The sequence below is a fragment of the Micropterus salmoides genome, unplaced genomic scaffold (assembly GCF_014851395.1).
Source record: "Micropterus salmoides isolate LMB-PRFRI ecotype aquatic unplaced genomic scaffold, ASM1485139v1 Ms_hic_scaffold_17, whole genome shotgun sequence".
NCBI classification, from domain to species: domain Eukaryota; kingdom Metazoa; phylum Chordata; class Actinopteri; order Centrarchiformes; family Centrarchidae; genus Micropterus; species Micropterus salmoides.
In genome coordinates, this window is record NW_024040817.1 from 8,200,116 (window position 1) to 8,226,371 (window position 26,256).

At 39.7% G+C, this 26,256-nt stretch overlaps 1 protein-coding gene and 1 pseudogene across 1 annotated transcript; both read right to left on the reverse strand.

The window, feature by feature from the left end:
- Positions 1 to 1,637: 1,637 nt before the first annotated feature.
- On the reverse strand, positions 1,638 to 12,617 carry LOC119907743 (annotated as a pseudogene).
- A 3,432-nt stretch (positions 12,618 to 16,049) lies between these two features.
- On the reverse strand, positions 16,050 to 25,276 carry LOC119907746 (chitin synthase chs-2-like). Its single transcript, XM_038725431.1, has 19 exons — positions 25,148 to 25,276; positions 23,473 to 24,349; positions 23,024 to 23,207; positions 22,294 to 22,449; positions 21,960 to 22,134; positions 21,716 to 21,808; positions 21,449 to 21,584; positions 21,055 to 21,255; positions 20,848 to 20,963; positions 20,491 to 20,659; positions 20,159 to 20,338; positions 19,753 to 20,025; positions 19,463 to 19,640; positions 18,689 to 18,723; positions 18,519 to 18,583; positions 18,053 to 18,163; positions 17,756 to 17,961; positions 17,547 to 17,640; positions 16,050 to 16,109 (listed from the first exon to the last, which is right to left on the reverse strand). Exons 1-19 carry the CDS (start codon positions 25,274 to 25,276, stop codon positions 16,050 to 16,052), a joined length of 3,438 nt encoding a protein of 1,145 aa, XP_038581359.1.
- Between the last annotated feature and the right edge of the window lie 980 nt (positions 25,277 to 26,256).

A 26,256-nucleotide genomic window follows, 5' to 3' on the forward strand; every position in this document is an offset into this window, starting at 1 on the left:
TCTGAGGGCAAAGTTTGGTTTTTCAGCAAGATGGAATGGTTTTGAGTGGAAAGTTTCATTTTGTCCTGAAAATAGGATGTTTGGGGAATATGGTGAGAAGCTGTGGATTTGTGTTTAGAGTTTCGAGAAAAAGAGGCATCATTTCAGGATGTGTGTTTCAGCAAACTGTCACAGAAAAGTGAGAGTAAGGAGGTGGTTGGTGGGGTTGGTGGGACAGAAACTGGACTTTCACCCAGGAGACTGGTGTTCGTTTCCCTGCGTGAAACAAAAAGTCAATATTCAGGGTGCAAAATACAGGGGAGCGAGGGGAGCTTACCTCCCCTAAAGAAGACATCAGCTCCCCTAAAAGCATTATTTGTGACAGCATGCTTTATTGTCATTAATTTCTATATTTCTCTATCATCATGGATCCATGCGTAAATTCAGGAGCGTCAGGCTTCATCCAGCCGGAGGGAACGACCACTGACCATCCAGTGCGCCGGTTCCACTGGCAACACAACCCATAGTAGGGTGGACGGAGGGGGATCGGGAGCTGGAGCGTACAGGGCGAGGGAGAGGAGGTCGCCCCCTAGCCTTAGCCTCGAGAAAAAAAACCTTGATAAACATATTCGGGTATTTTCTTAGATCGCTCACGTAACCAGCTGCTTCAGATCTGCCCAAAACAAAATGCTTGATGCTGAGGTAGAATTTTCAGTGTTTGAGGCTGTGCAATATAGTGCTCACTTCTACAATCATATTCCCCACAGTTGATATGAGATGGGATGCAACCTGAAAAGCTTAGCTATATATATATAATATTATAAATTTTATATAAGGCTATAGCCTTATATAAAATTAAAGTGCGTTACAAACGCTGATAGGCCTTGACCATGCCATATGTGATTGAGAACGGGTTGTAGGGATACAACACCAGCGAAAAATAAAACAAGACGCAGCTCCTATTTTTCCCCATTATGGGTTTAAAACAGAAAAACAAAACAGATGAGAATAAATTCTTATTCTCACTTAGTTTACTTCAAATAGTCTCATTCAAAAACAAATATAAACAAAGATCATGATTTGATATTTGGTAATGCTCGTAGCTCATTTAATAGTTGAGGTCCAAGATGTGTTAAACACAATAAAACACATACAAACAGCATGTAAATGTATTTCATAAAGACAACAACCAGTGATGCCACAGCAGAAAATTATACTGCGTGCGATCCTGATGAAACAGTACAGTATTTCATGCTGTAAAAAGAAGTATAGCATTAAATTTCTTTCATCATTGTCATTTCTATAACATATTCCCTGATTTGAGACTTCTCTGATCTTTAGCATTCAAGTGATGATTTCCCTGCCTTTTTACACCGTTAAAAGAACTTCATTAATTAATATACAGTATATATGTAATTTACATACATACTGTAATTTCTCTTCACAACATTGTCAATATTATTTCTAAAGTGCATTAAATCCTCTTCATATTACAATTATATGCAGAAGCAGCAAACTCTAAAGAAACTCATATTTACAGTAACTTCAGATTATCAAATAAATAAATCATAATACACATTATGACATCATTTTGGTAAAATCTCACAGTGGATATTTCAAAGTGCTAAAATGTGTTGCTGTTGTCTCTGAGTCTGTGTTTAAACCAGAGTCCCTCCATTGTGACTTCTGTTGTACAACCTCGAGGCAAACTCATCATCACTGTCTTCAAGTTCTGACTCCTCCTGGGAGATGGAGTCGGCGTTGGATGCAGAGTTGACCTGAGAGGAGATGGAAGGAACATCGGTGAACATAAATTCCACCACACCTGAAACAAGTCTGGCAGGTGACTGTTAATCACAGCAACAGAATGGTGCAGTTCGGGTGGATGTCCCAGCTGGCCTTGGTAATAAAAACAAAATATATTTGCAGGGCAATTTTGTTCTTTTCTTCGTTTAGAACCTTACATAGTGGGAGTCTGAATAATTAGAGTGAGGTAAATCCTACTCATGTTGTTCGTGGTGGAGATTAAAATCCATTATAACAATAACACTAAATGCTGGTAACATTGCATTTTGCATTGCTCTATGGTATGGTTGAAGGGCCTAACTTGAAAATCAGTAAATGGACCCATCAGTGTTTAGTGCCATTTAGAACTTTGTAAACAAAGAACAAATAATTACTATTATCAATAGTTCCAGTATGATTGTAAGTTGGTACAATAGTGATTGTAGACCAGCAGTAGTTGAAGTAAAATAAGCAACACTAGTTGTACAAGCAGTAGCAGGAGATGTAACAGCAGTAATACTTGTAACTACCTTTTTGCCTGACAGGTCTGATTCTTCTGTTTCAGGGTTTTGTTCTTTGGGCTCTGTGTCCAGAAAGGCCACATAATGGATCAGAGTGTAGATTCTAGATGAACACAGAAAGAAAAAGTTAGATTTTATACAAATGCCAACAGATATATGAACATAATTCAAATCAAAACCTTGTTGAGGTAATTGGTCACCTGTGGTAAAACATGGTCAAGAACTGGATCACAACCGATGAGGCAAATCCTAAAATGAACATGAAAGAAATGGGATCAATTTGTATATGTCCGGTGACTTCGAGGTTGAGGCTGAGCTTGGGGACCATGATGGGTACATTCAAGAGTTGGAGGGTAAATGTCGCCACCAGCCACAGAGCATTCATGATGAAGAAGGCAAAGTTTATCTGTGTGTAATGAGAAAGAAAGCATTCATTTAAGACTAACTGAACAGTGACATCCAATAAGACACGTAAAATAGTTCAGTTGCCCAAACCTACCTTGTTTCTCAGCTCTTGCAGGTCATTGGTTATCTTTTCCTGTTTCTCTTTGTCATCGACCAGAGGTTGTAGGTACTTCTCCTGAAGCTCTTTCCAGAAGTGCTCCTCCTCCTGCAGGGGAACACAGCAACTCTTTCAATTAACTATTCTAATATAGATATGGCAGAAAACAAGTTTTATCTACACAATTAATGCTTCTTGGATTATAAAATAACTCTGTTATGTGTGTCAAATGTCCTATCTGTAATAATCATTATTATATTCGTGTATGTTTAGACACAGCAAATAACAAAAAACAAAGGACTGCAAATGCCTCAAGGTAAGGTCAGATTTCATTTTGGAAACTGAATATGGTGGACATAATTTTGATGAACTGGAACAGTAGTAAACCTTCAGCAGACAATACATATGTGATTTAGAGGCAGATTATGCAAACCTGATCTAGTGAGACACAAACCTGGTTGAGTGACTCCTCCTGCAGCTGCATGTCACTGGAAATATTCTGTAGTTGTGTGACCCAACCTAGAGAAGACGAAGAAGAGCAAGACAGCTGGGTATTAGATAACATCACGTTTGCAATTGTGTTGGAACAATCTTGCTTATTTTAAGTGTTTGAACTTACATTGGGCAGGACAGTCGAAAACGGGCACCACTTGCCTAAAACACAAATATAAATATTATCAGTATCATCTCACACTTTGTAGTACTGACACATTAGATTTCGACACATTAGATTTCAATAGATTGTCTACCTTCATATCTTACCTCTGTTCTTCCTCTAGGTCTTCCACAATCGTATTTTGGGGCTGTGGTACAGGTTGAGCTGACTCTGGGATCAGGTGCTCCTGGTTGGCATTGAGCTGCCCACCTCCAGATCTACTGGTGGACTTTTTACAACATTTGGCCCATGAGAAGAGTCGGTGGAAGATGCTTTTGGCTGCAAGAGTGAAGATCAGCTTCAGTTCAGTCAGCCCAAACAATTTTCATCTAGTGCCGCTGTAAGTGACATGAAAATTTCAAACTGGTATCTACCTTTCTGAGCTGTTTGTGGGGTGGTGTCTGCAGGTGTTTCAGCTCCAGCGGCAGGTTTTGCCTCCCGGGTGCCCCAGGACACATTATTCATGTTGACCATGGAATAGATGGTAAGCAGGAGGTAGGCGCTGGGGATGCAGAGAATGTAGAGAAAACCATAGAATACCAGCTGGATTTCCTGAGGATGCATTATCGCAGTGAAGGTGTAAATGATGGCCATAGAGATGACGAAAATGCTGCTGGGTGTCAGGATGGTCTGTTCCCTCACCATAGCACCTGAAGAATGATAAAGGTATGGAGAGTTTGGGGAATTAAAGCAGTTTTAAGCAGCACATCTAAAAATATTTTCCAAGTCTAAATAAAGTAGCTACACATGTGTCTGTAGGGTAAGATGAAGTTATACCTGGAATATAACTTACCAATGATGGACATTGTCACCACCAACATGAGGAATGCATATGTGATACTCATGAAAGCTGCAATAGTGATCTGAGTGTCTGATTTCAGTTTGAAGCAGAGAATCAGGTAAATGAGAGGAGGTAACACAGCCAGGACCAGGGCAGCGTTGGCTTCCATGTTTGAGATGAAAGTCAAACTACCTGGAGACCATAAAAGAGTAGACACATACTGTTTTTAGTCTGTCATGGTTTGGGTTTCTTCTTTGTAGCCTTGTTTCTTCTTTTGTTCATTTGCATGTTTAGTTCAAAGTAGATGTTTTGTCTCGTATCTTGTTTTAGTCCTGCATTTTAGTTCTGTGTCTTAGTTCATGTCTTTGTATTTATTCCTGGTTCTGTGTTTATATTATTTTGGTCTTGTCTGCTTTGTATTCTGTTTTATCCTGTTGTCTCAGTCTGTTTCCCTGTTAGGTTGTAGTTTATTTGTATTATCAGTTTTTTGTCTGCTAAGGGTTGGTTTGTGTTCTCTGTCTGATGTTTAGTCTTGCTTTCTTGTTTTCTGTTGTTTAGTCTGCCTTTTGATGTTCAGTTGTGTTTCTGTATTTAGGTTCGGTCCTGTCTGTTTGTCTTACTGTTTCACTCTGTCCTGTTTCAATTTGTGTCTGCTGTGCCTAGTTAGTTCCTCATGTGGTTCACCTGTGCACTCCCTCCCTGCTCATTTGACTGTGTATTTAAGCCCTTACTTCTGTTCAGTCTTTGCTGCATCCTCGTCTGATGTTGAGTGTTAAGCTGTGCTCAGTTCCTTATACTTTGTTCCTTTGGGGATTTCCCTGCTAACCACTGGAGTAAGTTTCATTTGGATTTTCTTTTGTTTGCACTTCTGTGCTTCCATGTAAGCTTGTTTAAATCTGCGTTATAATAAATCTTTTAATCTGCAACCTCCTCGCCATTGTCTGCATTTGGGTCCACATCTCAGTTTACCTGCCACTGCACTCAGCTCTCTCATGACACATCCGCATTAGTATTACTTGTTGTTCTCACTATATATTTTTGCATTTATTCAAATACAAATACAAACAAAATACAAAACTCAAACATTTGCATAATAATTATATTTCTAGTGAAGTCCAGTTGATCTCAAAATTTCACAAAAGGTTGTATGTGAAGAGATTATGAACACAAAACACTGACCTGCGATCATCAGGCAGATTGTGGCAGGGGCCAGGATTGATGAGGTGATGGCAAAGAGCTGGTAGAGCATGAAGGGTTTGGATATGGAGGGGTTCCTCTTGGAAATAACATTGGTGGAGCCCAAGAGATCCACCACATTGGCCATTGTGGATGGTCCCCATCGCCGACGCTGACAATGACAATCATTAGAATGAGGTCCACAGTCATGGGTGCTTTTAAAATGCAGATACTGAATATTGAAAACAATCACAGGTTTAAATCTTTGTAGGGACTTTATGGCCATCATGTTAGTGGAAATGTTCTGATTAGCTGCAGGACTCACCTGGTTGTAGAGTTCTTTGAAGTCCTCAGGTGCATTGGTGTAAGCATCAGATGCTGCATTGTACTCAATTCTCCATCCCTGCTTTAGTAGCAAAGTACACAGCCAGCGGTCCTCACCTTCAGGGAACAGAAAATAAAGAGGCAGAGTGTGAAAGCTATCCCCAAGACTGAGTGAGAGACAGGAAGTCCTGTGAACAATATCTGTTACCTTGGTCGAACTGGATGTAGTGTCTCGCCTCTGTGGACTTGGTGGAGTATCTCTTCATCACGTTGTCATCCATCAGCGCCTCTGCTCTGAACAGACTGAAGCAGCCAGGGCTGCACAACACGCAGCCAATCACATGCTCCGCTGTCTTCTGCAGCCAGTGACTGACGGCGTACTCAAACTTCTGGAACCACACTGCAGGACCTGTAGAGAAAAAACAGAGGTAATGTAAACATCGACACAAATGTCGGTCCAGTGCTAGTCACTTTAGTGGTGGATCTTAGAAATATTTGTTCAAATGATTGGATGGTTGTTTTTGTTGGTTTTTAGTTGTTTTTTCCTGTCTTCTCTTAGTTTATTTAAACTGAACAATGGGCCAACCTGATCCAGTGGGGTGAATCCTGCCACATGCTGCCCCAACACGTGGGTACATTTTCAAACGATCGATGAGCAACATCACAGCAGTTGGCTGGAAGTCTGTGTCCCCATCTAAAGCCAGGAGGTAGGTGTTGTGCTTCTCTTTCTGGAGAAAAAGGCACATTTGTTTTATATTTAGTTTTCTTTATAAATACTGTGGATGTGTGTTCAAACTCATCAGAAAAGCCACAAAAGTGTTATGTTTCTCTTATCTCACCTGGACCTCTGCTCTCAGCTTCGTCTCGTCCTCTCCCTTTTGCCAGCGTGCATAATATTTCGTCATAAGTTTCCAGCCCAGAAGATAGTAAAGGTACATGACCTGGAAAATAATAAATAACAATTAACATAACTTCGAGAGTTCAAGCATTGTTAAGCTTGAATAGAGAAATGATCCCGTATCGTGTTTAATTTTGAAAACACCACATTTCTAAATATGATGCAAACTTTAAATGGTGCATGTAAATGGTTCTGAGGTCATTATTTTCATACCTGAGACCATCTCTTCTTGTGACGGATGAGTTCTTTGTCTTTGAAGTGAACCACAATATTGTTCCCATGAGGCATGGTGACCACAAGACGACCTCCGTACGGTGTCCTTATGATCGTCTGATGAAGGATCTGCTGCTGCTTTCTGAAGACGTTCTTATCAATGTTTGTGAAGATGCTGATGACAGTGAATGAAAGAATACTTTGATTGTAATTTGAACCTTTTGAAAAATTTGTTTCTCTGTTAGTGTACCAAACGCTACTGCCAGCTCAGAACTGAACTTCATGTTCACTTTTGAGATGCTAAAATGCACTACAACAGCAAACTTTCTGTAAACATGGTTCTTACCCATAAACTTCTGAGAGGATTTGCACAAGATCCTCTGCGTATTTGTTGAGGTGACGCCCACGGCTCCCCTCCACATGTTTGAATGCATCATCAAAGTAGATATGGGCTTCAAAGGTGAAATCATAGAACGTTGGCTCTTTCTTTGGCCTGTACTTATCCAGTCTGTAGTGTTCAGAGAAACATAAAGAGGAACTGTGATAAAGTACATTTTGGGGTTCTTAATAGTACACTGCTAAAACTGTCTAGGCCAAGGACACAAACTCTTGGAAAATAAAATCCTGTGACAGCAACAAATTTAACTGACCAAGTGGTTGAAAGAAATTCTCTTGAAGTGATTTTAAAAAAGGAAACTAATTCATGCTCTAGCAGATACTATGTTCAGAGCTCCCTGTGGTTTAAAAAAGTAATTTATCTCAGGGAATCAACAGAGATGGTTGGAGGAATGAGAAAATGACATATCATAGAATATCCAGAAACAGAAGTCTGTGTAACTCACCTGAATATTGATATAATGATGTTCATCATCTCTTCATAGGTCTCGTGCCACATGGTCGCACACAGATACACCATTGTCGTTTCAGATGCCCTAATAATTGACAAGACAAGATAAACAAATTTGAGAAACATAGTTTTATTTGGAGAAGATGCACACTTGATAGCTTAAACTAACAAGGTTAAATGTTTTAGATGATTGTTGTGAGGACCAAAATGTAGAACTACAACAACACAAACAACACTTACTTCTTCTTTTTGTTTTTGGTCTGGATGTTGAATCGTGTGTTGAGGAGCAGGGACTGCTCAATAAAGGCTCCTTCATACAGCCTCCTAATGAACAGGTCTTGGGTCCTCTGAATACGATACGTGTTTAGGCGCCACAGATGGAGAGTGGCCAACACCAGACCCAACCACCAGGACACTGCTGAACCTGAAGGAAGATTTATAAATGCATTAAATTACTAATATCATGAAGTTTGTATCCAGAAAATTACAGGAATAAATATGTAAATAGCCATCAAAGGTTAACTGGTAATACTTAGATTGTGGAGCATGATTAGATTTTGGTCCTTTCAAATTATGTTTAAAAACAAATATACATCACCTGAGCACTGGGGCTCACAGGTATATAGGACAGGGTGTGGGTCAGATTTAGGCCTAAAAACAAACTAAACTATGTGTTTTGGATTGGTGACCCTACTTGTGTAAATAACATACCTACTGTGATATTTTTAAATCTTATATGTGTGAATGTACTCTTCTCTACTTTATTACCTGTCAGTATGCCAATGTCAGTTATTTTTGACATGTCCAGGAAGCACAGAGTGTGTGTAACATCCAAAACCAGATGTGGGAACACACTGCCATTCAAGCTGTGCTTTCTTCCATCTACAATGTCATTGCAGTAGCCTGTGAAGTTGATGTTTGCAGTCCCGTTCAGATTTATTCTGTATTCCTGATAGTAAACGATAACAGGGATGATGAGCAGAGCCATGACGGCCAAAGAGGCCAGATACAAAGGCAGGATGAAGCATCGTCGCAGGGCGTGCATCTTGCAGGCCGCAACAGCAAACCAGTGGCAGAGGGCAGAGGAGATGAGCTGGATCCCAACGGTGATGGCTATAATTTTTGTCTCACGCCTTGGGATAGACTTCACTATGTCCCAGTCCATTTTGGCAAGAGGGACGTAGGCTCCGAGCACACAGGCGGTCACTGAGATCCTGAGCAGACTGGAGAAGATGTGTAGCATATTCTGGCACTTTGTCATGTCTCTGCACAGGTTTTTGAGGAAGACGGAGCTGCTATTCTCGCTGATCGGTCTGAAGTAGGTCTCCCACCAGTTCAAAGACACCAGGAAGGATCCACCAACAGCCAGACCCACCCAAATGGCCATCTTAATATCAGTAGGATCTTTCATAATGTATAAGAAGAGGAACAGGACGTAACCAAGCAAAATGAGGATGAAGGCAGCAATGGACGGCACCAGGAAACGATTCCTTTCCTTGGCAGTGCACTGAGTGACCACCTGTAGGAGCGCAGAGAGGACAGCGACACCGTTCAGTATTGTCACGTTGGTCACGATGTCCAAGTGTGGCATTGCCACAATGGTGAGAATCGCTGCACCGAGAGACACCAGGAACTCAAAGCACAGAACCTGAAGAAGAAGTGCAAGGACATTCAACAACATGGTTGAGACACCTGTCGGACTCTGTTTTCAGCATTAGCAATAGACAAGATAAAGTTAGGTTGTGTTACCAGGGCTGTAGTTGTTTTTCTGGGCAGCTTTGATGTTTTATACCATGCCTTCCAAATGCTTTTGAGAAACAGAAAGACACTGGAAGCAATGAGAGAGCATCCGATACATAGCAGAGCAATGGGTTTCTGGTCATCTGGGAGGGTCTTTGTGCCTTTGTTGGACAAGGTGATGAGGAGGAGGAAAGAAGTCTGCAACAGAGTAAAAAACATGATGATCATTTAATCAGTTAGTAATATTGTGATATGAGGACAATGTAGGATGATCTGGTGTCCTTCTGAGATGAGTTTCTACACAAAAATTAAGTTTATATTCTGATAAAGGTTTTAATTAAAATATATTTGGATGCAAGAATTTACCCAGAAACCCTGGGAAGAATGTATTCGTGCTACTCATGTTAATTCATTCATTAAGTCATGCACACATTGATGTAGCAGTCAGTAGCTCTTTCAAACTACCCTGCACTTTTGTTTTTCATCTGTTTTTTCTGGCTTTTTTGCCGAAACAGTTGATACCTATTATAAAAATAAAGTCATTGGAAAAGGAAGCCAGGGTTCTGGATTAAAGAGGAACGGACCTTGGACAAGCCACCCGGCTTGTTCGACCAGACCAGGTACCACAGCGGGTGCCTGGTAGATCGCCCAAGTGATGGGAAAAAGAGCTAGAATAGCAGTGTTGGCCCATCTTGGATTTAAGACTGCTGCTAAAGGTCTGGTCTGGACAAAATGGGACTCAGGTTGGCCAAGCAACAGAAACCAGAGATAACATCAGCATCCGGGATCAAGCACTCGCTGGGTGGATAATGTTCAACAGAGCACAAGACTCCGGCAAGATGAGACAAAGCGGACTCTGTGTTTCCATTGATGATGCTTGGTGCTCAAACACTGTCAAGATGGACACTGCTTCCCAAATGTCAGACTTTTTTATGTGAATATGATATCCATATTCATCTTGTTGCTGCTGTTTACAATCACCCCAGACCCAAATTCATATCTTAATATACATTTAATTTTATTTTAAGTTTAGTGTGTGCAGAATGAAGAGATTACAACTTTCATTTTGTTACACATCCTTGTGTTGTATAATGGTAAATAAACAACCTTGATCCTTTGTCCTTGAATGCAATGTATTCATAAAAAAAAAGAACAAACCTTGCTACATAGCGCCAATCCAAATACACACACAGCGACAACAGACAGAAAGATGATCTTTAGTAGTTTTATCATTTTCCACGGTGTCTGTTCATCTTCAATGACCGGGACCTCTCTACAGGTATCCCATGGCCTCCTAAATTAACACACAAAAATCAAAGTCTGAAGTAGGATGGCAGGTCATAAAGCTAGTGAGGTGGATAATATGTGTCAATAATGAAATTGTATTCATTTAAACATAATGTGTGTACACTTAAAATGAGTATCTCTAAGAGTAACTCTAAAAAAACCTCTCTTCTTTAAATTTCCACACCAGTCTTTCTAAACATAATATAAATGGTTTATAAGCATTTATATGGTCTTTTTAAGTGGGATTGATGTATCCAGATATGAGAATTACACAATTGAAGTATCCATAACTGGAAGCTGGTACAGTATATAAACAGAAAATTAAAATAAATCAATGAAATAAACAAAAACAGAACCACCATTGTAATTATAAATGATTATTAGGAAAAATGGATTTCACTTTTTCTAACCCTTAAATAACTAAGCGATTAAAGGTGTGCATATAAATGTAAATAATTTTACTTTTACATCTACATGTCATTATTTTCAAATGATTTCTAATTAAATATACAGAGATCTAATCTTCATAATACTTGTTTCAGAGAAATAAAACAGCGTTACTTACTTGGGCATGTCTCTGTCTTTTTCCATAATTGCTCCCAAATGACCGTCCATTGGTTTAACATCTGCATATAAAGGTAGGTAGGAAGCATGACTCATGTGACAGCTGACGATTACCATGCCCTCATCAAATGGAAACGCCAATGAGCGGCAGCCGTCAACTCAGGTCTATGGAATTCAGAGCGAACATCCCTCCTTTTGCTGCATCTTTTGTGTGTTGGAGGACTACTTATGATGTAACTTTAGGTCTGGGCAAGCCTGTGTAGGAAAACAGGTCTGACAGAACAACATTCCCACAATGGGAACCAGGCTTCATCTTTAAATCCTAATATTTTGGAGACCTTAGTCAAGAGGACATTTTGACTTTCAGTAAAGCTAGATAAAAAGACAGGGGCCCACATTGTATCTGTCAGTGAGTTGTGAGAAATTCTACCAAAGAGTGATTTTCATTCCACTTTAATTCATTTGAGAAGAGGTGGAATTATCCTGCAGTTTATTCAAAAAACATAAAGATTTCAGAAAAGACACAGACTAAATATATAAAAAATATATTTATTTTCAATCTCTTCATTAGCCTGTCAAAATATCACGGGTGAGACTAAGGGAGCATTAGATTTAATGTAATTTAATCATGGAATTTATAAACTTAAATAATAAACAGAGTAGAGTTAAATCTCTTCGGATTCATATCTTGACAAATATTGTGAGATTTGAGAAGTAAGTGAAGCGTAGTGAAACTAACTATGATTCCTATCGCAATGTAATTGTCTCACATGAGGAATTTTAAATATCTTTACATTATCATATTCAAACTTACTTCTTAAATGGTCTTTTGACACTGAGTGACCTGGTTATTTCTCCTTTTCATCAGTTATTCTGCTTTTTCCTTGGTTTTCTCTGTTCTCTGCCTTCCTCCCTGTGTCTCCTCCCCTGTGTGCTCTCTCTCTCTCCCTCCGCTCCTGAGCCCAGCCTACAACCTGCACCTGCACGTCATCAGCCACCCCGTCGGCCTGCCACACCTGCCAGTAGTCAACCTCACCCCGGTTCTCCACACCATTCTTGCCTGATCGCCGTTGCTCCATACCCGGTGCCATCTCTGCATTCAGGGCTCTCATGTTTTTTGATTTCTCTCAATTTACCTCTGCTTTGTCGCTGCTGTCCCTAACTTGGTCTCTTTGTCTGTTTCCCTCCCAGGTTCACTCACCCTTGTCCTCTGTTCAGTCAGCTGGTCTAATCCTCTGGTCCTCTCCTCCCCTCCCAGATCCCCCTTGCTTCCTCGGCCCCAGTGTTCCCCGGCTCTCTGGTCCCAGTCTCCTCTGTTTCCCCCGTGCCAGTGTTTCCCCGGCATCCACCTCTCCCTTCACTCCAGTCCCTCAAACCCTTTTCCCTCAATAAACCTCCTTCGCTCTGAGCGCTCTCACCACAACACACCACCCATAACATGGTCAAGTACTTTCCTCTTGCACACATGGAGGCAATAATAGTCAGTTGTTGCTCACTTCCATTGTTATGTTGTGGCTTTCATATTAGTGTTTTCTGCATGCACTTTTTTGAATTTGCAAAGTGTTTTTGATATGCAGTTTGTTCAACATGTCTTGACCCCCATATTTGTTCCTTCATGAAGTGTTTTTTTTTTATAACATTAACTGAAGGCCTGTGTTCTAACATCAGCTTGCTTTGACATTTATGAAAGTAAGAATTTGATGTACATGTGCCTTCTCAAATAAACAAAACATTTCTGTTGACTTATTTGTTTAGGCTGCAGGTCAATGGAAATATAAAGAAGTTGTGACTTATCAGGTTTGACAAGTCTTCTAAAGAAATGTGACGCCCTGCAACCTAATTTCAATATGGGCGTAAGGATTAAGCTGCTGCCGTATCAAATGTTCTACCTTCTTCTTTGCTTCTAGTTGCTTAATGTTCTGTAGTAACTGACTACAAAACTTTCTCCAGAAAATAACACATTCAAAATGAGTCAGATTTAAATCTTCAGCCATAGCCTATATGTACATTTCTGGTCTCCTCTGATAGATCAGAAGCTATGGAATATGAATCCATTGTAAGCAGTGGTGGAAAAAGTAGGCTACTTTTTTAAGTAAAAGTACAGTACACTAATATGTTACTGTAAAAGAAAAATTCATCCTGTAAAATACTACTCAAGTAAAAGTTAAAAAGAACCTGGTTTTAAAAGTTCTTAAGTGTCAAAATTAAAAAGTACTACACAGTATCCCCTTCAGACCGTCTGAAAGACAGAACCCCATTTGTATGAACCCTGGTGTAGAGAGCCGGAGAAGATACGACAAATTATCAGTAGCGCAGTATCCAATGCTAACATTAGATAAGAAAAACATTTTACTGCAATTGGTGCTGAGTATTCCATGAATTATGTTACCAAAAGGGAAAAATAGTGAATGTTATTTTCTACTGTGCACTCCACAGTACGTTCCATCTCACACAGGCTCCGCCCTCTACTGGACTCTATGGGTACAGTGGGTGGAGCCCGATGACTGTCTGCCCTAGCCAAAGCCAGTCCACGACACCAACCCGGTCAGCCGCAGGCTGGCCAAAGCCCCGACCACCACATCAACTTAGTGACAGAATGGAGGGCCACCCCCTGAGAAGGACCGATAGGGGCTTGGCCTGACCATTAACACCTGGACTGCCCTGACTTCTTACTGGAATGTCCCATTTACTGTATATTCTCACAAACCATCATCTTCCCTCCAGCCAAAGAAAGGATTCATGAACATGATGTTATATTCCTCCATATACAGTAGAGGGCACTGTGAGTCAATCCACATTTGAATTCCAAGTATTGGCTTGTCTTCTACTCTGTCCTTTCACAGTTGGTTGAATCTGCACTGACTAAGAAACCTGGTGGAGATCATATCATCAAGGTGTACAACCTGAAGAAAGCTCTGACTCCTCACAGCGACAGATGGTTAAAGGATAATCTAAGTTGGTTTAGACCTGGGCCCTATTTTCAGGTATTTTAATGTTGAAATGACTAGAAGGTACAGAACGTTTTAAATCAGTGCAGTAGATGGCTTCCTGGTGACTCCCTCTGTCTTTAACAGGAGAGTGAAGTAGGACAAATCTCACTCTAAAAATCTTGTGAGAGGCAAATTGTAGCAGGAAGATGCCAGTGAAACCTCAATCTGTCCACATTAGAGAGATAGTTTGAAAAACACCTTCAGTTGTTGCCCCACCTGCAAACTCTGTTGATTTTGGTTGATTGGTACACTTACACTAAAATACTAACTAAACCTTAAGGGGAAAATGTTTTATTTTTAATAAATTGTATTTAAAGTTTTACTTGCAAACATTTAAAGTTTTACTTGTTTTAATTGTAAGCTGGACGTGGAAAAGTACAAAATTGCAAAAAAACACTAGAAAGTAATTATTAAAATTTTTATTTAAAAGCACACCAATAGTGTGTTTGTTAAAAATAAAACTTAAGTTGAGTAAATATTAGTGAATTTTAACACTTGCAGGAGTCAATGAAAGGTTTAACGCTAATGATGAGTGAATTATTAAGAGTACATTTTTTTAATAAAATTGGGTGTTATTTCTTTTTAAGTGTAGAGCTTGATTTGCACTTTTCAGTGTGGTGTATGTTAAATACAGATTGATAGAGACTTTATTGTCACTGAGACAACAAAATGCAGTTTAGAGCAAACTTATATAAAATATAAGTCATAAAAGGATTGCATGAAATAATAAAATGAAGCAATTAAACATACATGAAATTGAAATAAATAAATAAACATAGAAATAGCCTTTTTCATTACAAAAAACATATTTACTTTGAATTTATTTAAGTATTTAACTTTTCAGCTTTTATTTATTTATTCTTAAGTCATTTTTGGTCCCTCATAAAAACATCATTATAAAGTGTTTTATTGAGAAAACAAGGGCACAATGCAACACCTATTATTGCAATTAAAGGTAAAATTACACAAATAGAAAGATCATAGATCATAATTTTAATTTAGTTTCTCATTTACAAATAAATATAATTTATTTGGGGTTATGGGGTTATGAACTGATATTTAGTAATGATCATTTCTCATTTAGTGGCCAATGTGTCTCCTTTCATACATTGCTTCACAGTTTCTACCCATCACAGAACAACTTCAAGAGGAGGGTTTTTTTGCATCATCCTAGGTAAATTATTTACTTTTAATTTTATGACCTTTTATGATGTTGCCTTATTTATGGAAAAATGTTATTATATCTAGTATAACAAAGATAAAATTTCAGAAAAACAACTAGCTAAATTTAAAGATTTGAGATCTAAGTTTTTTTTAACACAGTCAAACACACAGACAGCATGTAAATATTTATGATAAATACAATGACCAGCGATCCCACAGCAGAAAATATTATTACATTATAATAAATATTATACTGCGTGTGGTGTCCTGATGATACAGTACAGTATTTTATAAATAAAATGTATCAATTAATCTCTTTTGCATTTTTGTAAAAAAAATTCCCTGATTGAAGAGTTCTCTACAGGATTGAAGTAACTATTTCACTTTCTTTTCCCCATTAAAAGTACTTTGTTAGTTTGTTTGTGACATCATATGCAGAGAATGTAATTTCTCTTCACGTTGTCTGTATTATTTCTAAACTTCAGTAATTCCTCTTCACATTACAGAAACACCAACCTCTAAGAAAACTAATATTCAGAATAAAATAATTTCAGATTATAGATAAATACATTCCAAACAGAGGATATTTCAAAGTGCTAAAATGTGTTGGAGAGAGTCTGCGTTTACACCTCAGTCCCGTCATATTCTGACTCCTGCAGGGAGTTGGAGTCGGCATTGTCGACCTGAGAAGAGATTGAAGAAACAGTGCACATAAATTCCACCTCATATAGAATATTTCTGGCTTGTGACTAGTCAGAAGTGACACAGTAGCAGGATGGTGCAGTTGGACTGGATGTCGTAGCTTCCTTCATTAATTTAAGAAAAGTATTTTCAGATCTTTTCTGTAATTAGCATCTCACCTAAAACAAGCCTAAAAAGTAAGGTAAGTAGGTAAATCCTACTCATGTTGTTCTTTGCTGTGTGTTCACATTCATTATTATTTCCTAGATAAAACAGCAGTCATTCTTATTCTTATACGTGATTTTAATCTCCACAAAGTTCTCTTTAAAAAACAGGATCACAACCCAACCTTTTTCTCAAGTATAATTGAAGCTGAAAGCAACGTTGTGGGCCGAGGAACAGTGGCCAGAGGTTGGAATGCGCGCCACTAAATTATTGAACGCTTTGGACTGGTCTTGAAGGAGTTACTTACTTCCTGTGTCCACTAGCTGGTGCTTGACAACACCCGCTAATCTAAGTTGTGTACCATTAGGCTACATGAAATGTGGACCACGCTGTGAAAATGTCATATAAATCAAATGATTTTTGTCTCAGAAGGCTTACTTCCTGTTGCCAGTTCGTGGTTATATGTTATATGTTGCGTAATTATTGCCATATAGGTTTGTTCAATGTGGGCCTGTTATTAAACATGTAAAGTTTGGTACAGATCTAGGCATGTACACTTTTACACTGTTTTGTGGCAAATCATTGATATTTGACCCCACGCTACAGACACGCCATTTAAGAAAACTCACAGATAGCACAACTTCTCATCGTCAGTGCCTTTAAATTTTCAATGGGATAAATTCTCTAGGAGGAGTTTGTTAAAGTACGTATATACAAATAGCCAAAAATTACCTAAAAATTTCATACATTTCAGTGAAATTTTGCCCGAAGTCTGCTCTTTAGGGGGCGCTAGCAAACAATTTTGCCTCGCCCAAAAACTTTTTAAGCTGCCAAAAATGCGATTTATTTACAGAAGAGAAGATAGAAAGAAAATAATTTCTTTAGTTTGAATAGAGTCCTCGTACATTTCGCGCTCCAGCCCTAATAATGTGCAAAGAAAGCAGGAGCACATTAGCAGCTTAGGCTTTTTTCCATAGCTGACATTTCACGAAACTCAGTAGTATGGTTGGTAATCACAAGTATGACTATCCTGTTTATCCTTTTTGTTTTTGAAAAGTTGTTTTTATATTAGAGTCTGACGGCCGAAGTGATCGTTGTTTTGGACTGCAATTGCAAGATTACTACTGATAACGTTGCACTATGCTGCGGTTGTAAGGCCTAATAATAATTATCAATAGTTCTAGTATCATTGCAAGTTGTTACAATAGTATTTGTAGACCAGCAACAGCAGAATCAGTAACTGTAAAAGTAACAAAAGTAATAGATGTAAATACCTTTTCGCCGGCCAGGTCTGATTCTTCTGTTCCATTTTTTTGTTTTATTGGCTCTGTGTCCAATATGGCCACATAATGGATCAGAGTGTAGATTCTAGATGAACATAAAACAAGAATTATATTTTATACAAATGTTAACTGATGTATGAACTGCACATCCTTAAAATGTCAAACCCTGTTAAGGAAAGAAATTTGATGTAAGTGGTCACCTGTGGTAAAACATAGTCAAGAACTGGATCACAACCGATGTGGCAAATCCCAAAATGAACATGAAGGAAATGGGATCTATTTGTATATGTCCGGTGACTTCGAGGTTGAAGTTGAGCTTGGGGATGTTGATGGGTATATTCAGGAGCTGGAGGGTAAATGTTGCTACCAGCCACAGAGCATTCATGATGAAGAAGGCAAAGTTTATCTGTGTAATGAGAAAGAAAGCATTCATTTAAGACTAACTGAACAGTGATTTCTTGTTGGACATATACCGTAATTAATTTCTGCACACATACCTTATTTCTCAGCTCTCGCAGGTCATTGATTATCATTTCCTGTTTCTCTTTGTCTTCAACATGAGGTTGCAGGTACCTACCCTGAAGCTCTTTCCAGAAGTTCTCCTCTTCCTACAGAGGAACACAGAAATGCTTTCAATTAATTAATTTCACATAGATAGGGCAGGAAACAAGCTTTATGTACACATTTAATGCTTTATCCCACAATTTATCATCAGTCTTAGTGTTTGAGTTTAGCAACAATATAGCATGACTTAGATAATGATATGTTTGTGTGTTGTGTGTCAAATGTCCTATTTATAATTATTCTTTTACATTTGTGCATGGTAAGACATAGCAAATAACAAAAAACTGCTTTGGGAAACTGAATATGGTGAGCATAATTCTGATGAATTGAAGCAGGAGTAAACTCTAAACTCTCTGTAGAGGCAGCCAACATGCAAACCCGATAAAGTGAGACACAAACCTGGTCGAGTGACTCCTCCTGCAGCTGCATGTCACTGGAAATATTCTGTAGTTGTGTGACCCAACCTAGAGAAAAGAGCAATGCGGCAGGATATTAGAAAACATCACATTTACAAGTGTGCTGGATTTCTTTATAAAAAAAATCATGCTGATTTTTGTGTTTGGACATACATTGGGCAGCACAGTCGAAAACAGGCTCCAATTGCCTGAAACAAAATCAAAAATTGTTAGTATGATCTCATACTTTGTTGTAGTGACACATTACATTTGTATCTATGTTCTACCCATAGACTGTATATAAGAGGTGGACGTATTGAAGGCTCGAGTTTGGCCGACAGGGCGCTGCCATGTTGAGTTTTTGTAACCAGCGGCATCGGACGTGACCATATTTGGACGAGATGGTGGAGCTAACGGCCGTGTGCGGAGCAAACTGGCTTGCTTAACTAGCTTCATTTCTAATTCACATGATTGTAACAGGGCTGATCATTTCGTGAACAACAGGCTTAAAACAAAATGTACTCACCAGAGAAAGTGAACAGCCAACTCCTAATGAGCTTTTTCAACAGCGATGGTTAAATTTACACAATGCTGTGGGTACGAGTCACTGTAGCCTGATTGACAGGTCGCCATGGTAATGAATTATCAATAACAGATAATCCCGCCCTGAAGCATACTCTGTTCTATGGTCTAATTTCCTCTAATTTACCAAGTGAACATAATGTTGTATTGAAGAAGACTTGAAACTAGCGACCGAGACCGTAAACTCATTAGGAAAGTGTTTACTGAGGTAATAAATCAGCGGAGAAGTAGGGCCATTTTGCCATTATTTCTAATGGAGCCGGACTTCTTTTTGCAACCGGAATAGTCGTCTGCTGCAGGTTTAAGGGACTTTCATGTTCGACAGTTCTCTGAAGCTTCCCGCTTGGTTCTAACCTCAGAACGTACCTCTGTTCCTCTGAGATCCTCATGTCTTCCACAATAGTGTTTTGGGGCTGGGGTTCAGGTTGTGCGGATTCTGGGATCAGGTTCTCCTGGTTGGCATTGAGCTGCTCACCTCCAGATCTGCTGGTGGACTTTTTACAACATTTGGCCCATGAGAAGAGTCGTTGGAAGATGCTTTTGGCTGCAAGTGTGATGATCAGCTTCAGTTCAGTCAGCACAAACAATAATACTCGTCGAGTGTTGCACTTTGAGTGGTCTGAAAATACACTCTTTAGTTTCAATCTGGTATCTACCTTTCTGAGCTGTTGTTTGTGGGGTGGTGTCTGCAGGCAATCCAGCGGCAGGTTTTGCCTCCCGGGTGCCCCAGGACACATTGTTCATGTTGACCATGGAATAGATGGTGAGCAGGAGGTAGGCGCTGGGGATGCAGAGAATGTAGAGCAAGCCATGGAACACCAGCTGGATTTCCTGAGGATGCATTATCGCAGTGATGATGTAAATGAAAGCCATGGCGATGACGAAAATGCTGCTGGGTGTCAGGATGGTTTGTTCCCTCACCATTGCACCTGAAGAACGGAATGGAGAGTTTCAGAAATTAAACCACTGTTAAACAGCACATCTAAAAATATTTTAGTAAGTCTAAATAAAGTAGCTACACATGACTCTGTATAAAGTTATACGTGTTGGAATAGAACTTACCGATGATGGACATTGTCACCACCAACATGATGAATGCATATATGATACTCAAGACTGCTGCAATAGTGATCTGAGTGTCTGATTTCAGTTTGAAGCAGAGAATCAGGTAAATGAGAGGAGGTAACACAGCCAGGACCAGGGCAGCGTTGGCTTCAATTTTAAAGATGAAAGTCAAACTGCCTGGAGACCACAAAAGAGGAGGCACATTAGTTTTACATGGTAACCTTGCCTTTAATTTTTGCATTTATTCAAACACAATTAAAACATCTGTAAAATAGTCATATTTCTGGTTAAATCCAGTTGATCTCAAAAGTAAAAAAAAAAACTCTGACCTGCAATCATCAGGCAGATGGTGGCAGGGGCCAGGATTGATGAGGTGATGGCAAAGAGCTGGTAGAACATGAAGGGTTTGGACATGGATGAGTTCCTCTTGGAAATTGTGTTGGTTGAGCCCAGCAGATCCACCACATTAGCCATCGTGGACGGTCCCCATCGCCGACGCTGAAGATAATAAAAAATCATTAGCGTGACTGATATGATTTTTGGACAGCTTCTAAGCATTGAGATCCACAGTCATAGATGTCTCTGATATCCAGATTCTGAATATCAGAAGCAAATGTATCAGTTTGTCAAATCTACTTTATGGCCATCATGTTAGTTGAAATGTTCTGATTAGCTGCAGGACTCGCCTGGTTGTAGAGTTCTTTGAAGTCCTCAGGTGCATTGGTGTAAGCATCAGATGCTGCATTGTACTCAATTCTCCATCCCTGCTTTAGTAGCAAAGTACACAGCCAGCGGTCCTCACCTTCAGGGAACAGAAAATAAAGAGGCAGAGTGTGAAAGCTATCCCCAAGACTGAGTGAGAGACAGGAAGTCCTGTGAACAATATCTGTTACCTTGGTCGAACTGGATGTAGTGTCTCGCCTCTGTGGACTTGGTGGAGTATCTCTTCATCACGTTGTCATCCATCAGCGCCTCTGCTCTGAACAGACTGAAGCAGCCAGGGCTGCACAACACGCAGCCAATCACATGCTCCGCTGTCTTCTGCAGCCAGTGACTGACGGCGTACTCAAACTTCTGGAACCACACTGCAGGACCTGTAGAGAAAAAACAGAGGTAATGTAAACATCGACACAAATGTCGGTCCAGTGCTAGTCACTGTTGGCTTCACAGTTGCAATGGTTGATCTATGGCAGAGGTATTTGTTCAAATGATTGGACAGTCGTTTTATGTTGTATTTGGTTGTTTTTTTCTCTGTCTTGTCTTATTAAAAATGTACAATGGGCCAACCTGATCCAGTGGGGTGAATCCTGCCACATACTGCCCCAACACGTGGGTACATTTTCAAACGATCGATGAGCAACATCACAGCAGTTGGCTGGAAGTCTGTGTCCCCATCTAAAGCCAGGAGGTAGGTGTTGTGCTTCTCTTTCTGGAGAAACAGGCACATTTTTGATCTGATTTGCATTTAGGTTTTATTTAGAAGTACTACGGATGTGTGTTTAACCTCATCAAAGAAATCTAAAGAGTGATATATTTCTCTTATCTCACCTGGACCTCTGCTATCAATGTATCTTTGTGCTCTCTCTCCAAGCGTGCATAATATTTTGTCATGAGTTTCCAGCCCAGAAGATAGTAAAGGTACATGATCTGGAAATAAAGGAGGAACAATTAACAAACTTTCTCACAATCTGAGAGTTTAATCATTGTTTTGCTTGAAATATAAAAATTATATAAAAACATTTTTGAAAACCACAGTTCTAAAAATAAAGCGACCTGTAAATGGTCGTTATTTTCCTACCTGAGACCATCTCTTTTTATGACGGATGAGTTCTTTGTCCTTGAAGTGAACCACAATATTGTTCCCATGAGGCATGGTGACCACAAGACGACCTCCATATGGTGTCCTGATGATCTTCTGATCAGGGATCTGCTGCTGCTTTTTGAAGATGCTTTTACCAAGGTTTGTGAAGATACTGTTGAAAGAGAGTGACAGAATACTTTGATAGTAATTTCTACTCCCTAAAAAATGTATTTCTTTGGTGTACTGCCAAATGACACTGACGCTTTTTGTTCTTTTTAGAAACGTTTAAATGCACCAGAACAGTAAAATTATCTGTGAACATGTATCTTACCTATAAACGTCTGAGAGGACTTGCACAAGGTCCTTTCCAAAGTCGTTGATGTGACGCCCCCGACTCCCCTTGACATGTTTGAATGCATCATCAAAGAATATATGGGCTTCAAAGGTGAAATCTTTGGTCTTTCTCTTTGGTCTGTACTTATCCAGTCTGCAGTGTTCATAGAGACACAAAGAGGAACTCCACTGTGATAAAGTACATTTTGTAGTTCTTAATACTACACTACTAAAACCTGTCTAGACCAAGGAAAGTCTTTTCCACTACAAATTTTATTTCGTTTCGTAATCGAAATTGCAAGGCTAAAATTCTCTTGAAATTATGTGAAGTAAGAAACTGAATTAATGCATTAGCAGATCCTATTTTCAGAACTCCCTGTGATCCCAAAAAATCAACAGAAATAGCTGGAGGAATGAAAAGATGATATATCATAGACTTTTCCTACAAAAAAGAAGTGACTATAACTCACCTGAATATTGAGATAATGATGTTCATCATTTCATCGTGGGTCTCGTGCCACATGGTTGCACACAGATAAACCATTGTTTTTTCAGGTTCCCTAAAATTTGTCAAGACAAGATTTGCATATTTGAAAAAAAAAACTTTAGAGAGTTGAGTAAATGTAACCCTAATAAATAGCCTAAACTAACCTGCTGAAAATGCTTATATATAATTACTGAGGTGACCAAAATGGAGAACTACTACTACACAAACAACAAACACTTACTTCTTCATTTTTTGTTTGGTCTGATTGTTGAATCGGGTGTTGAGGAGCAGGGATTGCTCGATAAAGGCTCCTTCATACAGCCTCCTGATGAACAGGTCTTGGGTCCTCTGGATACGATAAATGTTGAGGTGCCACAGATGGAGAGTGGCCAACACCAGACTGAGCCACCACGACACTGCTGAACCTGAAGAAAGAGTAACAAATGCTCTTTTAGTGTATCCAGAAAAATGCAGGACTAAATAACAAAGTAGCCATGCAAGGTTAACTGCTTATACTGTGGATTGTGGAGATTGATTAAAGTTTTTGGTCCTTTGCAATCATGTTTAAAATCAAAAATACAGAGCGATCCAAAGTTTAAAGCAATGGCCCCTGCACACACCTGATCACTGAGGCATATAGAGCAGGGTGACTTGCTTAAACTTGCATTTAACCAGGCTCTACTTTCTTACCTGTCAGCAGGCCAATGTCAGTTATATTTGACATGTCCAGGAAGCACAGAGTGTGTGTAACATCCAAAACCAGATCTGAGAACACACTGCCATTAAGGCTGTTGTTTCTTCCATCTAAAGTTACATTGCAGTAGCCTGTGAAGTTGATGCTTGTCCCGTTCAGACTTATTCTGTATTCCTGATAGTAAACGATAACAGGGATGATGAGCAGAGCCATGACGGCCAAAGAGGCCAGATACAAAGGCAGAATGAAGCATCGTCGCAGGGCGTGCATCTTGCAGGCCACTACAGCAAACCAGTGGCAGAGGGCAGAGGAGATGAGCTGGATCCCAACGGTGATGACTATAATTTTTGTCTCACGACTCGGGATAGACTTCACTATGTCCCAGTCCATTTTGGCAAGTGGGACATAGGCTCCAAGCACACAGGCAGTCACTGTGATCCTGAGCAGGGTGGAGATGATGTGCAGCACATTCTGGCACTTTGTCATATCTGTGCACAGGTCCTTGAGGAAGACAGATCTGCGGTTCTCGCCGATCAGTCTGAAGTAGGTCTCCCACCAATTGAAAGACACCAAGAAGGATCCACCAACAGCCAGACCCACCCAAATGGCCATCTTAATATCAGTAGGATCTTTCATAATGTATAGGACGAGGAACAGGACATATCCGAGCAAAATCAGCATGAAGGCAGCAATGGACGGCACCAGGAAACAATTCCTTTCCTTGGCAGTGCACTGAGTGACCACCTGTAGGAGCGCCGAGAGGACAGCAACACCGTTCAGTATTGTCACGTTGGTCACGATGTCCAAGTTTGGCATTGCCACAATGGTGAGAATAGCTGCACCCACAGCTACCATGAACTCAAAGAAAAGAACCTGAAAAAGAAGGAGAAGGATATTTAACAACATGGTAAAGAAAATGTTCGAGATACCTGCTAGGCTGCATTTTCAGCAGCAGCAAAAGATGATGCAGTGATCACAGGAACAGCAGAGTGAACAGGCTGTGGCTGGGTGGGTACTGTCCTTTAGTATCCTTTGGGATCTGCGTAGGCACCTCACCTCACCGATATCACTGATGCTCAGTAGATGGGTACCAATGATCTTCTGAGCAGTTTCAATCACCCGGTGCAGAGCCCTCCAGTCCTGGGCCGTGCACATCCCATGCCAGTTTGTGATGTTACCAGTCAGGATGCTTTCTATTGCTCCTGTAAATGCTGATAAGAACTTGGCACTTAAACTTCCTCAAGAAATAGCTTTCTTCACCAGCGTGGAGATGCGAGATGACCATGTCAGGTCCCCTGTGATGCTGATTCCCAGGAACTATTCACCTACTCCAGGTCAGCACCACTGATGTAGACAGGAGTGTGTGTCTTTATGTCCTTCTTCCTAAAATCAACGATCAGCTCCTTAGTTTTGCTGATGTTGAGCAGTAGGTTGTTCTCTGAGCACCACTCTACAAGATTATGAATTTCCTCCCGATATGAAGGGATGTAACACTGATGTTGTCGGGAAAATAACTAAGCTTGTCAATTAGACGCAAGAGGCGTTTTATTTTAATTGGTAAGCTTTTGTTTTGAAACTGAGTATTTTTCGTTTGCTTGCTGGGATCCAGAAGAGGCTTTTGTTGAGACATGTACTGTGTTTCAATTTGTGCACTTCCATACTTACACTTACTATTTTGAGGGCATAAATATGTTCACACTGGGAAGTATGGAAAAATGCAGTGCACTGTAGATACCCAGATGGTGCACTCATACCAAAAAGCTGAGTGTGGAACGCTGGACACTTCTCAACGACCGCCATTTTACCTTTCACCATTTACTTTTACACATTTACAAGTTTTGTACACAATTTCATCACTGAATCCATTTCTGAGAAGTTTTGAGGCGAGAAGTCAACTGTGTAGATGTCGATTTTACGAAAATTGATGGCGAATCGAAAATGTGCTCAAACATTTTCAGAGTTGAGAAGCTCTACAAGTGACGGTGGTGTCAAGAGACATCAGGCTGGTGATGTTCAGAATATTCTTGGCTTGTAAAAGTTGAAAAAAATTTTTTAACAACATAAATAGTATGAAAAGGGGACTGTTGTTACTTTGTTATTATTATTATTATTATTATTATTATTATTATTATTATTATTATTATTATTATTATTATTAAATTAGATATTACATTGTTGTGGTTACAGTACTTGCTTTCCATTGATTTAATTTTATATAATTCTTATTTATGCACCAATATACCAAAGCAAATTGTTTGTAAATTAAAACTTGGCAATAAATCCGATTCTGAGCATTTTATTCTGGTGATAAAGCCTGGCTGTTACTTTGAAGCTCTGCAGGTGGTCTCTGTGCTGTTTGTTTGAACACTACCCTGTCAAAATGAATGCACTAAGCAAGTAAGGACAAAGTCTACGCAGTGTCCTGCATGTTAGTGTACTAAAGGAAGTACCCAAATTGAGACACAGCTATGTTCATGTACTCACTTACTCTATGTACTCATTCACTGGTGGTTGAGCTGTGGGCTTTGCATTGAGCACGGACCATAGCGCACACGGTGGTCAGTGGTCAAATTAGAATAACTTTCTAAGGAGCGTCAATGGAGAGCTCAGGAAAGAAAGCTTCGACCTCTTCAGGAGAGCAAAATAGTTTCACCTTACCATCGTTGATCACTTTAAGCATGTAGGGGAATATCATAGTATTTAAAAGTATTTAAGTTCCAGCAGCTTTTTCTAACTGTCTGCATTTCTGGGTAAGAGTAGCGCTGAAGTCCAGAAAGACA